The sequence below is a fragment of the Copadichromis virginalis genome, unplaced genomic scaffold (genome assembly GCF_057382275.1).
Source record: "Copadichromis virginalis isolate Kocher_CV1m ecotype Utaka unplaced genomic scaffold, C_Virginalis_male_GT1.1 unmapped_scaffold_1, whole genome shotgun sequence".
Taxonomy (NCBI): Eukaryota; Metazoa; Chordata; class Actinopteri; order Cichliformes; family Cichlidae; genus Copadichromis; species Copadichromis virginalis.
Window position 1 is genome coordinate 10,395,767 of NW_028188589.1, and position 16,935 is coordinate 10,412,701.

The window sequence follows — 16,935 nt, forward strand, 5'->3', positions numbered from 1 at the left end:
GGATGTCCTAAAAGTCACTGGAAGTTGCTAAATGATGTCATAGCCTAATTTGGGTAAATGGTCATTCTAATGTAATTGTAACGTACGTTGTAGGAGAGAAAATTAACATTGTGGAAGAGACATAATATGATTAAAAAGACGTCCTGGAATGAATTTAAATAAATAAATCATAGTTCTGTCTGTAACTATTACACTCTCACCACATTTGTAAACAATTCTCTCAACAAATGTTTTTTTCGTTGTTCTTTGTTATCCAGCTGAGACTTTGCGTATAAATGTGTCATAAACAGGATAAAGCAATGTAATTAAACCTCAGACTGAGTTCAAAATCATCACCTGTCCCAGATACCACATCAGCACCAGAACCATGATGTGTTTACTCACATTCAAAAAGGCTAACATGCTAACACAGAAGCAGCAGGTATGCCACCTGTGGTATTTGAGGTCATGTGATCTGAGTGTTTGAACCACGCATTGGAGCAGCATTTCCAAACATCTGCACTTCAGAAGCTTCAAAGTGTGGAAACATCACTGTGGAGCGTCTCATCCCTATCTAAGAGATTTTCTTGCCTCTGCAAAGCTAAGTTTGCAAACAGCACCATAGTTTGTCAATCCCAACCAATCAGAGCGCTCTTTAAGTCACGTCACATGACTCGTGTGTTTTCCTCTTTGATTAGCACCCAAAGAACTAAAGAAAGGCTAAAAGGACGTTCAGCCAATCAAATCCCTCCAAGGAACAGGAAGTCTAGAGAGGAAATGGAGCAGAGAAGGAGAATCGCCAGTTTAAATGTCTTAGTTTTAAACTGGTGACCCTCTAAAGAGGCTTTTACTGACTCTTTCTGGGGGGTTTTTTTACAGCTTTTTTCACCAGGTGACCCTGAACCACCCCTTAGTTATGCTGCTATAGGCTCAGGCTGTTGGTGGACTTCCCATGATGCTCTGCTTTCTTCTCCACTCCCCTCTTTTTACTCCTCATGCTTTTATATGTCATTACTGAATGCCCTTAAATTTTGTCTACTCTCTCCTTAGTTTGTGTTTTTTTTCTTGTCTCTCTGAGCTCATCTCTTCTCTTTCCCCTCACCCTGCAACCAGTCATGGTAGATGCTCCTCCTGGAGCCTGTTTTCACTGGGAGGATCTTTGTGTCAAAGGGAGTTCTTCTTCCCACCATCAAGTGCCGCTCAAAGTGAATTGTCTGATGTTTGAGGCTTTCTCTCTAATATTGGAGGCTGTTACCTTACACTGTTAAACAGCTTGAGATGACTGTTGTTGTCTGTGGGTATTGTCACTTATAAATAAAGTTACATTGAATGGATGTAAATGGATAGATGTTATTGTGACAAAGAGAAAACAATTGTTGACAGATAGATTGTTGTTTTGTGTGTCTGCAGTCTGTCAGGCTGTCTGATCACAGAGGAAGGCTCTACTTCTCTGGCCTCAGCTCTGAGCTCCAACCCCTCCCATCTGAGAGAGCTGGACCTGAGCTACAATCATCCAGGTCTCTCAGGAATGAAGTTGCTGTCGGCTGGACTGAAGGATCCAGGCTGGAGACTGGACACTCTCAGGTATGAAGAATGTCTGATAGAGGAGAAAGAGCTGGAAAAATTTCCTGTGTCTTTCACTCACTTCCTGTTTGTTTCCTGCAGATGACACATGAACAATCACACATGCAGGAATATTTTCAGGGACAGACACACTAGTCTAGCTGGATAGTACGTGGATATTTATGTAGGGGTCTCCAAGGAGTCTGTTTGCAGGAACATCTAGGTCACAGGTGTGCCTGAGATAGATGCCAGTGTGCCTAATAAAGTGTCAGCTAACATTTGGAAATGGAAGCTTAAATAATGACAAACTCTACATTCACAGCTGAATTCACAATAAATTTGTTCTCAAGTGCAGATTTCTGTTATTGCTTTCAAACAACAGAATGAGAATGAAATATTGATTCTAACAGGGCTCATGAACAGCATTAGCTTTGCAGCATTAGCTTATCAGTTTCCATCATGGTCACATAAATCCTTAGCAGAGCAACGTGGCCTACTTAGCAATAGCTGCTCAAGTTGTATAAAGCAAGGGAAAACGGTATTAGCATTAGCTGCTAATGGCAGCTTACTTAGCACAAACTCTTCACATCTTTATAATGCAAGGGAAAGGAGTCACTCATGGAAGCCTATTTAGCATTAACGTCTCACATCATTATAACACTATAGAGAAGGGTATTAGCGTTTGCTAATAATGCTTATTCACCTCAAATTAGCTACTTGGCTGCTAATGGTGGCCTACTTAACATTAACTCCTGTTAAGATTCAATATTGAGGAAGGGTACAAGAGGTGATCGAAGAATAACCACACCGATCCGGCCGGGTGAAGTCAAACGATGATTTTAATGAATACACGCGTGGGAAGACAACTCTGTACGCAGACAGGAAGTAGTCTTCGACTTAATCAAAGCATGAACAGATATTTTATAGCATCAGGGTTTGTTTACTGACGCCCCTTCATACGTCACAGACACATTTTATACATAGATCAGATCAACATCATCATGACTTTTCACCCAGAAAATCATCTTCTATTTTCATGGCTTGGTACTTTCCGTTCTTATCTTAAAATGAATTGTTCCTCTTTCTTGCCGAGACAACAAGAAACGGTTCCTCTTTTACCGAGACACTTTTGCAGTTACAGCCAAACATAACTAACCTCTCCTCTAAATAAATCTAATTTAAAGTGTGTGTGTGTGTGTGTGTGTTGACCTCACATGCTCTTTCTCAATTCACCTGTTGCACTTCTGACCTTTTACCAGACCAGAAGCTCACTGAGACTATGTGTATGTCTTCTACTAAATAAATGTTTTAATCAAGAACCTCTACTTAAACCTTAATATAAAATGACCTGATATAAGTGTTTTGTAAGCATGTATTGCAATTCCTTCTATGGCTCCAAGTCACTTGCACAATAGATTGTCCGAACATCGCGCCGAACAAAGCTTCCGACCCCCAATTAATTGACCGAGCTCCAACTCTTTAATAAGCACAGATATGCATTGTGTATAAAATAGTCATAGCTGCTTAAGGCCTTCTTAAAGCTATCTATTACATTGTTAAAGCCTCGTCTTAGCCTGCGGCTCAAAATAACTTCCTGCTTCTTTCTGCATACAACTTCCTGTCAGCCTGCAACTCAGTCTTTCTGAAAGAGACACTGTTTAAACCTTGGAATGCAATATCCATGCTGCAGATTATATTATTAATGCAATGGTAATGATGACAATTATTTAACTATAGCAGTAAAATAATTTCCCTCCTCGACACTCCCCCTTTTGACCTCTGGAACACCAGAGGTCACAATACATTGTGTCCTCACGCAGACCCTTCTCTGGTGGTCTCGAACCTCGAGATCTCCAGGATCCTCGCCCCTCCTGTGGTCGCCGAGATCTTCTGCAAAGGAAACAAAACACCTTTCCTGCATCTCCCTAACTTATCCTATCTGGGACTCTTTAATCAAAAGCCTGATCCTAATTATCTTCTTAACTTATTGACTTGTATTTATGTATACTCTTCAACGTTACTCATCCCTTTAGAACTCTTTAAGCCCTGCTTTCACGTCCGGTTGCTCGCTCTATTTTCCCTTATCTGATCATCAACATCCTGTGCACAAGTTGTCGCTGCTGCAAGTTAATCTACTCCAAAAGAAAACAACCACTTTAATCAATTAAGTTCAAGCATATAAGCAATTACTCCTGTATACATTTCATCATAGCTAAATGCTGCCTTGAAACAACTCCTATGTGTTAACTTCATTTTAACCTCACATTTCCTATGTTATAACCCATTTTGGTATAGCCTTTTTATTTCATTTTGCTCCTTTTAATGTAACAATACCTCCTAATTCTAGTTTATCAGACTTAACCAAGATATATGCTTTCCTTCCTCTTTGGTCCTTCTTTAAGTTCAGTTAAAAGCTAAATGAATTTAAGGCCTTTTGCCTGGAATCAATACTGTCATGTGTGTTTCTTAACTCTGTGTCTGTAAGCGTGTGCAATCCTTCATGAACTCATATTATCCTCACAGTAGATTGGCTAATCATAGCGCTAGCCAAAGGCTCGTGACCCTCCAGAGACAAATTTGAGCCACAACTCCTTTAAAAGCACAAAATGCAATATGTATAAAAATCATTTCTATTTATAAGCTCCCCCTTTTATCCCAAAAATACCTCCTATGTAATATCTGTATGTGTAAGCCTACATTATAACCACTTCTTCTAAAGATCAAAAATCAAAGCTGTTCTACCCCTTCAACCCTCACTAATTTTCCCTCTAAGAATTATTCACAGCTTTGAAAAACCGGCATTGTATCTTCTAAACAGGATTCAGTTCTGTCATGGTCCTGGGCCATGTTGGCCCAGTATTCTTGGTTCCTTGTATTTTCGCTCCTTATTTAGGCCAGGTTTTCTGAGGTGTCCTGTTGTGGTGTTCCCTAAGTGTTTTTTCCCTTTGTGACTCTTACCCCCTTGTGCCCCTCTGTGTATTTATGAGCTCTCGTCTCTCTTTGTGTTTATTCCATGTTTTCCCCAGCCTGTTATGTCTGTGTTCTCCTCGTGCTCTGGGTGTATTTAAGTTGTGTCTTCTGTTATGGTAGTTGCTGGTTTGTCTGTGTTGTTTCCCCTCGGTCTCCCTGCATCCTCGTTTCTGGTTTGTGTTATTAGCTTACCCAGTTTAGGTTGTTTTTCCACCAGTGCTGTTTTGTGCCCACCGTTGTAAATAAATATTCACCTGCACCAGAGCTGCCGCCTTTTGGGTCCTCGCAAACCGTGACAAGTTCACTTTTAATCCTTTAACCTTAACTTAAAAATAACAGTTTCAGTTTTACCATATCCAAATGATCAAAAACCCAAAAGGTCCTAAAATGATCCTAAATTATTAAACAATTAAATTATTAAACCCTAAACCCCCCTTTATCTTGATACATTTCATGTGTCAAGATACTATACAAGACTTAAAACTGCTCAGTTTTCCCCACTCATGATCCAATCTATGTCATAAAAATAAACTTAAAACAGAACAGTTATCAGTCATGTGTTTCTACAATTAATGGTAACTGAGTTACATCAAAAAATATTTCCCCTTTAGCATTTGGCATTCTCCCAACAATATACTATAATCTCATAATCTAACCCCACCTAATAAAACAAAACAGAAATTTTCTCTGGTAAAAACAAATTGTTTATCCACATTTATTCATCCTCACCTTCATCCAGTCACACATTCACTCACACGCAGTCACACCATGTATTTGCTGATAGTGGAGCCTCCCGCACGATCAGATACTCCACCCTCAGCAAAATGAGCTCCGTCATTTTTTATTTTCCATAGGAAAATATTTCTTTATGCTTTTGGACTGGATTGACTCGCATAAAATCCTTTTTACAGGGACTTACGACCTGAATTGTCCCCAGGTAGCTCTCCTCAGCCAATTGTAATCTGGAAAGCCGCCTTATATTTGCTCTTCCCGAGAATTTTCAGCGCTGCTATTCACTGTTGCAGGCCTGCTTAAAACAAAAATGGAAACAATAGAGCTGATTGTTAGCTCATAAACACAAAACAAAATCACCTGACAGGTTTTCTTTAAGTGCACTGTTACAAAATAATGGGCCCAATTTTTTAGACATGTCCATGTTTCCTAAAACTCCCTCTATTTAAAACAAAAACACCAACAACCTACCTGACAGAATCAACCCATCACCACAACAACCTTAAACACACAAATCTTGCCACCACATAATTTCACCTCCTCAATACACCAAAAGTCTCATTAAAACCACTCAATTAGCACACAAAAATCACCCCCTTATACTCTTAAATTCAGCATAAGACCCCTTACGACATCATATAATCACTAAACTATAAATTCCCTACCCCAATCTGCACTTCTCGTCTCTGCTATGCTTCCTCTTCCTGAAAGTCACAGTCACACACATACTCCAGCTAATTTGCATACTGAGTCATCTCTCAAGAAGCTGTAACAACAGAAACATATGTTTAAACATTCCTAACTCATTAAATCATTTTATTTCTTCCAACAGTGATCACTAGTGTTGATCACTCAGTACGAGAGCACTCCTAAGTCACTCTTTTTTAAAACTACTTTAATCCCTTTTTCGTTTTCATAACTCCCTTTGTCATATGGCTTATTCTATTCCTCAATTACAAACTCAAATGTATTTTATTAAACATTCACACCCTTGTATCATTCATACAAAATAGCAAGCTGTTCTTCATTGCCTATGTTTGTGTTCTTAGCCAGGTTTAATCAGTGTCTATGCATTAAACTCCACGAGCTTGTCTTGTCTTTATAAGTTTAATGCATTTCCTGTTTGTGTGTGTGAATTTGCATATGGTGCTTTTACAGTGTGTCAGACTCCTTCATAATTTTGCCTTTAAACAGTCAATTTTCTCCTCCCCAAATTTACTAACCCAAATTCTGATTTCCTACCTTAAATAGCAGCATTCCTTGTCCTCAGCCAGAAGGTAGGGCTCCACTTGCCACTTTCCACCTCCACCCTAGCCCAGCGGCCTTACCCGTCAGGACCCGTCTTCTTACTGAAGCCGAGAGTAATCGTGACTGTGCCTGCCTTAGGTTGTCCCAGGGTTTCGAGGTGGGATCTTACCCGTCATGGGCTATCCAGCCTTCCATACTCGCCTGATACGGGGCCCAAGTGGGCAGGGGAGGGAACACACTGGCTCTGGGAATTAAAGGAATGTAAGCTGCTTCCTTCATTGCATCTTATGTTAAACTATCTTACTTCTGACTCCTTCCTAGAATAATTTCTCATATGGCACTTTGTGTATGTGTGTTTTCTATTCATTAATGTAATTGTCAGTTATTTTCTCTCCCGGTCAGGGAACCACATTATTTTCTCTCTTCATTTTACCTTCTTTTGTTTGTTTGTGACGTTCTACTTTAGCTCTACTAAACCTTGATGTAAAAACAATACTCCCTTATTTCACGCACACACTCTGCCTTTTGCCTACACACACACTTCTCTCTTAGACTTCCTCTGTTCACACATCACCTTATATGGGCATGCAAACTTCCTGTCACCCACACCATTTCCTGTTACACACACACCGCACGCAGCTGCTCAGAGCAGCTCAAACTGCTTTGCTGTTTCTCCAGGCTGATCAAACTTATTTTGTATTTACAATCTACAAACCCTCTGTAACTCTACTAACTTTTGACCTAAAATGTAGCATCATTCACACAATGATTTCATAATCCTCTCACACACACCTTTTAAATAAACTAAACTCTTATAACATCACTCATGCCTCTCTCAAATTAAAAACACTTTCCTAAGAGTCTTTTAGACATGCTTGTCATAATCAAAAAAGCAAGTAAAAAACAAACAAACAAAAAATTGAAACCGCCATTAATTCTCACCGCACACACAAGAAATTGAAAAATAAAACCCACCAGCAGCTAATGCTGGAGAAAAGTTACTACTGAAAGTGATGTGTTAGTCTTAAGTATATACAGTGCACTCAATATATTTATATATCTACATCCAAACTCAGTCAATTACTATACATCCACTACGGCAACTCAAAACTTTATTTATAGTCCTCTAATAAACATAAATGGCATTTGAAACACACACTCAACAATGTTTGCAGCAGTATTTGTAAAACCAACTGTGGCTTAAACAGTTCACTGCTTACTCATTTGCATTTTCACTCACACACACCGTCTAAAAATAGCAGCAGCATTGCCTCAGACTCCTTTCACACAGAGATCTCTTATTACAAAGACGTCTTATATTTACAACTACTGTCAGATCTGTCAGCTTTAGCGCCTAACCAATTTAGACAAATTTAAAATAACCGCCCACCAATTAACCAGTATCAAGACTTTAACTGTTTCTGGCCTCATTTCTAAAATCCCTAACTCAATTTAAAAGCGTCAACCAACCCAAACTTTGCCTGAAGCTCTATTTTTGGCATTTCACAGCCAAGGCTTACCCCGAAGTGTTAAGTTAAAGTTACACGCCCGAAGACCAACTTCTCCTGTCCAAAAAAGCGCAGGTACCGTTGCAAACGGTAAGGAGACTCTAACTCCTAGCTTAATTCCGGGATGCCCTGTACCCCACAGCTAAACCACACTGAACTAACCCTCTTCGCCGAGAGGTCAATGTCGCGCGTCCACGACAAGGAGGGAGCGTAACCTCCGGGCTCTGCGCTTCCTAGCAGACTCGAACTGCCGTTCTAGAATAATTTATAATACTTTGAAACAACAATCAACACCCGAAACAAGTGTATAACTGAAGCAGGTGCAACCTAGTGGTCAAATGGAGACTCCAACTCACAAAATGACCGCTCAGGTCCACTCTTATGACCAAATTTGGACTCTAACCAACACAATAACCAATTCCCTACCAAACTACTTGAGACTCTAACTCAATTCCTTTGGGACTTCAACCCAGTATTTAAACTTTTCTTATCAGACTCTTAACTACTTTCATTTCTTCTTAGCAGAACTCTAACTGCTTCAACTCATGAGATTTTCATCAAAATCAAAACAGACATCCACCAGTAACTTCAGTGAGTAGACTTAAATTTTATCATGTCCAATTTGGCACACTTTGGAAATAATTCAACAGGTAGTGCCTTACCTTTTGGATAAGCCGGCTTATGCCCACTCACTTAGACCACTGGAATTCATGTCTGCCCGTCAGACCACCCAAGACCCCGGATTTCTCCGTCCAAACCTCCAACTCTCCCTCCTCAATAACCGGACGAAGCCCCCAAATGTTAAGATTCAATATTGAGGAAGGGTACAAGAGGTGATCGAAGAATAACCACACCGATCCGGCCGGGTGAAGTCAAACGATGATTTTAATGAATACACGCGTGGGAAGACAACTCTGTACGCAGACAGGAAGTAGTCTTCGACTTAATCAAAGCATGAACAGATATTTTATAGCATCAGGGTTTGTTTACTGACGCCCCTTCATACGTCACAGACACATTTTATACATAGATCAGATCAACATCATCATGACTTTTCACCCAGAAAATCATCTTCTATTTTCATGGCTTGGTACTTTCCGTTCTTATCTTAAAATGAATTGTTCCTCTTTCTTGCCGAGACAACAAGAAACGGTTCCTCTTTTACCGAGACACTTTTGCAGTTACAGCCAAACATAACTAACCTCTCCTCTAAATAAATCTAATTTAAAGTGTGTGTGTGTGTGTGTGTGTTGACCTCACATGCTCTTTCTCAATTCACCTGTTGCACTTCTGACCTTTTACCAGACCAGAAGCTCACTGAGACTATGTGTATGTCTTCTACTAAATAAATGTTTTAATCAAGAACCTCTACTTAAACCTTAATATAAAATGACCTGATATAAGTGTTTTGTAAGCATGTATTGCAATTCCTTCTATGGCTCCAAGTCACTTGCACAATAGATTGTCCGAACATCGCGCCGAACAAAGCTTCCGACCCCCAATTAATTGACCGAGCTCCAACTCTTTAATAAGCACAGATATGCATTGTGTATAAAATAGTCATAGCTGCTTAAGGCCTTCTTAAAGCTATCTATTACATTGTTAAAGCCTCGTCTTAGCCTGCGGCTCAAAATAACTTCCTGCTTCTTTCTGCATACAACTTCCTGTCAGCCTGCAACTCAGTCTTTCTGAAAGAGACACTGTTTAAACCTTGGAATGCAATATCCATGCTGCAGATTATATTATTAATGCAATGGTAATGATGACAATTATTTAACTATAGCAGTAAAATAATTTCCCTCCTCGACACTCCTCACTAATATAATGCTAATTTACATCAAATCAGCATTAGCTTCTCATATTGTTATAAGTAAAGAGTAAACGATATTAGCATTAGCTAATAACAGTAGCCTTCTTAGCATTAGCTTCTCACATTGTTATAAAGTAAAGTGAAAGAGTCTTAACATTAGCTACTCACATTGTTATAAAGCAAGAAAATATGATATTAGCATTAGATGCCAATTCCTATTTACCTAAAATTAGCATTAGCGACAAGAGAAAAATGGTATTAGCGTTAGCTACTAATGCTTATTCACCTCAAATTAGCTTTAGCTGCTAATGGTAGCCTACTTAGCATTAACTTCTCACTAATATAATGCTAATTCACATCAAATTAGCAATAGTTATTAAGGGTAACACACATCACATTGTTAAAATTGAAGGAAAAATACTATAACCTTTAGCAAATCATATTGTTAAAATGTAAGAAAAACACCTTGTTAGCATTAGTGGATAAATTAGCATTAGCTAACAACGGCAACCTACTTAGCGCAAGCTGCTTAGATTGTTAGAAATCAAGAGAGTATGGTATTAGCATTAGTTGCCAATGCTTATTCACCTATAATTAGCATTAGCCACTAATAGGGATGGGTATTGATAAGATTTTAACGATTCCGATTCCATTTTCGATTCTGTTTAACGATTCGATTCTTTATCGATTCTCTTATCGATTCTTTTTTTCTTTTTTTTTTTTAAAAAGGAGAACACTAAGGTCGATTAGCTTAGAACTTTGTTTTATATCTTCTCTTTGAACAAGGTAGAAATTTAGGAGTAACATGGCCTTACAAACCCAACAGTGAGATCTTAAGAGATCCAGCCTACGGCTCTTCAATGGGGTGTCACAGGGTCCCCAGGAAAAAAAATTGTAAATGTAAAATAATAAAATAAATATTCTTCTGTAGCAATAACAAAGTATAACATAAATTGTTCTGTGGCAATTACACAAGAATATCCAGTAATGTCCCTGCCTACAATTAAACACATTCACTTACCAAAAATCGGTGGCATCTGCTGTGGCAAATGGGTGCAAGCCTTTGACCACAAACTTAGACACTGCTCGGTGACATTCGTCTATCCTGGCCTGAAAGGAGACGCTACCGGTAGACTGCAGCGAGAACTGCCAGCGAGCGCCAGCCAGACTCTGTCTGTCTCTCTCATGGTCACCTACATGTACAGTAATGGCAGGTCTTGTAATAAGGCAGATTGCGCTAACATAATATGCACTGTTAGTTGATTATTTACCTGCCGCATTAACGGGAGAGGATGTGCAAACGTTACTGCTGCTGCTGGGTTGAGATTCACAAGTCCGGAGCGGAATTAAAAACACGACATTCATTTAAGGTTATCGTGTTTTTGTGAGCAAATGCTTTTGCATATTCGTAGTGTTTCCTCCCTTAAATGAAATATCTACTTTGCAAGTTGCCCTGTTGTCATCGGTTCTCATAAAGTATAATCAAACTTTTGAGCGTTTGAGCCGCTTAGGCGCTGTGTTTCCTGCCAGGTAAATGACGCTCCGCAACGTGGTGACGTCATTCGGGGCGACTGGAATCGATAAGGGAATCGTTTGCAAAAATGGCAAACGATTCCAAGGAATTGAAACAGTGGGAACCGGTTCTCAACAAGAACCGGTTTTCGATACCCATCCCTAGCCACTAATGGTAGCCTATTTAGCATGAACTTAATTAATGCTAAATAGGCTTAACTGAAATGAAAGTAGTGTTAGCATTAGCTGCTGATATTGTTATAAAGCAACAAAATATGGTATTAGCAGTAGCTGCCAATTCCCATTCACCTAAAATTAGCATTAGCCCCTAATGGATAATATTAGCATATTAGCATAATTATTCACCCCTAATTAGAATTAGCCACTAATGGCAGCATACTTAGCATTAACTCCTTACATCGTTATAATGCAAATGATGCTAGCTCGCATTAAATTAGCATTAGCTAATAACAGCAGTCTATTTAGCAGTAGCTGCTCACATTGTTATAAAGCAAAGGAAAACTATATGAGCATTAGGTTCTAATGCGTATTTGACTACTTAGCATTAGCAGCTCAGATTGTTGTAATGCTGGGGAAAAGAGTGTTAGCATATTGTCAGTTATGCTTAGAAATATTTACTCATATATGCTTAGAGTTTTATAATCGATTGCATAATGATAGAGGTTTGATCCTTCCAGAGTGCTCTGGCATGCACACACAACTTGGGGTCATGAGAGAGGTTGTACCTTCTACTCATTTATGGTGTAGGACAGCCAACCCCAACCCCCGGGCCTCGGACCGGTCCGTGAGTCGTTTGGTACTGGGCCGCGAGAGTTGAGGCTCAGGTGTGAAATGTATAGTTTTCAGGGTTTTTATCGGTTTTCAGCGTTATTTTGTTATCGTTTTTATCGTTAACTCGGTTTTCCTTGGTCTTTTCACGTGTGTTATGAATAAATTTTCTTTTTTTTGGTTCCGGTACTAGTTTTATTTTCTTGTATTTATCCGCGACACCTTAAAGGCCGGTCCATGAAAATATTGTCGGGCATAAACATAAATGGCGCAAAAAACAGTTGGGGACCGCTGGTGTAGGAGAACACCTACTCTGTATCTGGTTAAGTATAAGAGCCCTTTGTTAGGGGGACCGCTGGACTCATAGCACCAGCTTTGGGGTCACAGGGTCACATCTGGAACACACACACACACACACACACACACACACACACACACTATGCACAGACTGGTACTCTTTGTTCATACCTGTGTAAGACGTCATAATGAACTTGTGCATATTCATGTAAGCTCAATAAAGAGCAGTGTTACGAGGGAGCAGACGAGAGCGACTGAGGTCAAGTGAAGGAACGGCGCTGTCACAGTTCTCTCCCTCATCAATAGTCTGGTTCCAGCGGTGGGTCTGTGCTAGACGACCCATCACCAGCTTTTTCCACTGGTTACCAGTACGTGGTAGAATCCACTTCCAGATCTGGTTGTCTTTAAATCTGTGAATGGATTGGCTCCATCTTATCTCTCTTTAACAAAATAATCCAAGTGGAGCCCTCAGGTCTGCAGATAAGCAGCTTCTGACCAGAACTAGACGTAAAAACAGAGGTGAGCTTTATCGATGGCTGCAGCCAAACTCTGGAACAGTCGCCCTTCACATCAGGTCGTCACCAACACTGGACATTTTTAAAAGCCGGTTGGAAACACATTTGTACTCTGTAGCTTTCAATCCTGACCAGTCTTTATAGTCATTACTGTGTATGTTTCCTATTTTCTCTCTACTCTGTGCAGCACTTTGGCTCAAGCTGTTTTTAAATGTGCTGATAAATAAATGTAGATTTCTTTGAATAAAACAGTGGAGCCGAGCTTTGAGCTCAGTGTGTAACAGTGTGTGTGTGAGAGCCATGTAATGTCCATGTGTGCATGCTGACTGTGCTGCTCTGACCCCCCTCCTCCTTTCAGGGTGGAGCCTGCTGGAGTCCGATGGTTGAGACCAGGTCTGAGGAAGTGTAAGTGTGTTTTTAATGGGATTCATGAAAACAAAGCAGCACACATTCAACCATCTTCATCATGTCAGGAGTCATCATCAAAGTGTCAATCAATGAACAGATGATGGATCAATAACTGCAGCTGGATTGTGTTTGTTCTCTCCATCAGATTCCTGTCAACTCACAATCAACACAAACACAGTGAACACAAACCTCCAACTGTCTGACAACAACAGGAAGGTGACACATGTGGAGGAGGTTCAGTCATATCCTGATCATCCAGACAGATTTGATGTTCTTCCTCAGCTGCTGTGTAGAAATGGTCTGACTGGTCGCTGTTACTGGGAGGTCGAGTGGAGAGGAAAAGTTTCTATATCAGTGAGTTACAGAAGCATCAGAAGGAAAGGAGACAGTGATGACTGTGAGTTTGGATTCAACGATCAGTCCTGGAGTCTGTGGTGCTCTGATGATGTTCCTCGGTCTGTCTGTCACAATAACAGACAAACATCCATCTCCTCCTCCTCCTCCTCCTCCTCCTCTGTCTCTAACAGAGCAGCAGTGTATGTGGACTGTCCTGCTGGCACTCTGTCCTTCTACAGAGTCTCCTCTGACACTCTGATCCACCTCCACACCTTCAACACCACATTCACTCAAACTCTTTATCCTGGGTTTGGAGTCTGGCATCCTGGTTCTTCAGTGTCCCTGTGCTGAGTGGAGTGTAAAGAGTGTCTCCTGTTACAGAAACACTCTGACTGTTGAACAGATAGTTCAGTCTGTACATGTCTGTCTCTTTCACTCACAAACACGTTTTCAGATTCATGGATTCAATCAGTTGATGTTTGAAACTCTTCTAAATGATTCCTTGTAAACTTCTTCCTCTTCAGCCATTTAAAGATGGAGGCTCCCATTATACCAGGATCCACATGTTGGTTAGTTGTTTGATTGCCAGCCGAGCCTCCTGTGAGAAAATGCCAGAGGCTGCCAGTGATGTAGCTGACTGTCTAGGATCAATGTCAGTTTCACTGAATTGTAACTTCAGTAGCTGTTTGCTCCAATACGGTCACATGTGTTAGCATTCTTTAGCTACAGTGGTCCTGAAGCAGCTTCAGACCTCACTGATCACATGACTCTGGTCACCTGGACTCAGTGTTTCTGAAGCAGTGTGCTGGGTTTTTAAAAATACGTGGCTGCTGCCTGATGTTGGGTTTGGGTCAGCAGGTCATGTGATCAGGTTTGTTCTGCTGGACGATGGTTCAGTGTCAGGTTTGTTTGCATTCATCAATAAATATCTAAATAAATCAAAGACTCCATGTTTGTTCTTTCATCATGTGACCTCTGCTCATCCATCTCTGTGTGTATCAGGATACATTTGGTTCATAATACACAGAAAAATCAGAGTTATTACCTGTAATAAATGTGAAAGATTCCTGCAGTGATAACCAGGCAGGACTGAAACACATCCAAGCTGTCACCACGGTAACAGCACCGCCCATCCACAGGTGAGGGGAGGAGCAAAAAGAGGGACTTTGACCATTTTATACTAAAAACACTCAACTAATGTTTCTAATATGAAACAAATAAGCCCACATTAATGTGAGCGTTTATTAAATAATAATAATCATGATTTCCTCCTGATCTCATTTCCACAGCAGAGAAAACTGTGGTGTATATTGAGGTGGAGGGTGTGGTCTGTGGCTCAGGTGTAGAGTGAGGGTGGGGTGCACCACAGCAGCATGCTGGGACTGCTGAGGGTGGAGGAGGGAGTGATGATGAATTCAGAGCTGCAGCACAGAGACCAGTGAACACACAGTCTGTTCATCTTTGCATAGATACAATATACAGCACAATATTGAATGACAGACACGCTGTGGGAGCTTCCACAGATACACTGACGTCAGCATCCAGAGTCCTCCTGCTGCTCCCCCCTCAGAGCCCCGTGATCAGCACCAACACATTCAGTTAGATGACAGAGTCCAGCTGCAGCTAGAATCAGCTCCCCTCTGTGAACAACAGCACAGCATCAGTGTTTCACACTCAGTGAAAGGAGGAAACAGCAGAAGAACACCATGTGTGCTACGTTTCCCAGGACACACTACAAACTGCACAAATACAGAGCAGCACGTGGAAGGACCTGGAGCTGCATTTACAGAGCTGCAGACAGCGTGATGTCCTGTATGGACAGGTGGAAGGAACCAAGTCCTCAGCTGGAACACTCGTGTTTGTCCACAGACAGGAAACACAGCAGGAAACTTCCTCACAGAAGTGCAGCTCATGGATAACACACTTCCTGTCAGTCAGAATGAGGCTGCAGCCAAACACAGAAAGGTGTTTTTGTCCAGATGAGCCCAGAGAAGAAACACGAGTGTTCACAGACATCAGAAGCTCAGAGAGGTGAAACATGAGGTTGGAGTCCTCGTCAGCATCCAGAAGAGCTGCTGTGAAACCCTGAGTACTCATGACAGACTCTGATGGCACAAACACATCATGATTCAAACAGAAAGACAAACATGGAGCTCCTGATCCTCCTGCATGAGAACAAGCTGACATGAGCGCTGTGTCTGAGAGTGTCTCCCTGTCACAGTGACAATAACACAGCTGCTGCTCACAGTCATTAAACTGACCTGAGGTCAGCTGTGCTCCTTACATATGAACCATGTGACCTCACATCAGTGCTGTGGATGACTGTAGTCATAGAAGAGTAGAGCTGTAGCAGGTGGTGTGAGGAGGAGGTGGTGTATTGTAGTTAACGCAGTACTGAAACACTCCAGCAGAGGGCGCTGTTAAGTCCTTATTGTAACACAGTTACTGTGTGCAGTTAGACTTCATACATAATCTGCACTTATTTCCATCAGACATGCTGTCAGTAAATGATTGGTTTCTATACATTTCTGTTGGATTATGTGTCCACAGGTGTTTGTACTTTGTGCCTTAATAAAATGACGGTAAAAGGCCCCGCCCATATCCTATCCATGTCTTATCATGCAATGACTCTGTGAATGGACTGGAGAGGGGTTGTGGTAGAGTCCTCCGTCAGGAATGAGATGTATGTGTCGACTTTTTATTCTCCCTTAAAAGTATTATGCCATAAATGCTGCACAGGGCAGCTCTGCTAACAGGTTATGGGCCCAGACAGCAGTAAAGAGGAGGTCCTGTAACTGCCAAAGGAAGGGCAGCGTTTCCTGAAACCGCAAGATACCGGCAGGTGTTAAAAGTTTGGCACGATTGAGTGAGTAAGCGATTTTGAGCATCATGAGCAGACGCACGGCAGAGTCGGGTAGTCGATATTCCTGTTTGCAGTTTGATGGAGATGAAAGGAAATATGAGATATGGGAAACAAAGTTCCTTGGTCATCTCAGACTACAAGGTTTGAAAGATGTCATCTTGAAGGCTGAGGGTGATGGAGAAGCCGAAGGTGAAGATGATGACAAAAATGCAGAAGCATATGCAGAGTTGATACACTTTCTAGATGACAAAAGTTTATCGTTAGTTATGAGAGATGCAGTTGATGACGGACGGAAAGCCCTAAGAATTTTGAGAGGTCATTATGCAGGAGTGGGCAAGCCACGGATTATAAGTCTGTACACCGAACTTACTTCTCTCACAAATGAAAGGAATGAAAGTGTGACGG

At 41.0% G+C, this 16,935-nt stretch overlaps 1 protein-coding gene and 1 long non-coding RNA gene across 2 annotated transcripts in view; one reads left to right on the forward strand and one right to left on the reverse strand.

The window, feature by feature from the left end:
* LOC146679813 (protein NLRC3-like) overlaps positions 1-14,356 on the forward strand; it is a 50,366-nt gene extending 36,010 nt beyond the window's left edge. Inside the window, exons 9-11 of the mRNA XM_085450278.1 lie at positions 1,390-1,563; positions 13,282-13,328; positions 13,477-14,356. Coding sequence (XP_085306404.1) covers positions 1,390-1,563; positions 13,282-13,328; positions 13,477-14,018 — 763 coding nt within the window. The 3' untranslated portion in view covers positions 14,019-14,356. The remainder of the gene's footprint in view (positions 1-1,389; positions 1,564-13,281; positions 13,329-13,476) is intronic.
* On the reverse strand, positions 2,364-9,803 carry LOC146679815 (uncharacterized). The gene is made up of 2 exons (XR_014918578.1): positions 8,663-9,803; positions 2,364-6,736 (listed from the first exon to the last, which is right to left on the reverse strand). It is a non-coding gene; the product is annotated as an uncharacterized LOC146679815 (long non-coding RNA).
* Positions 14,357-16,935: the final 2,579 nt, after the last annotated feature.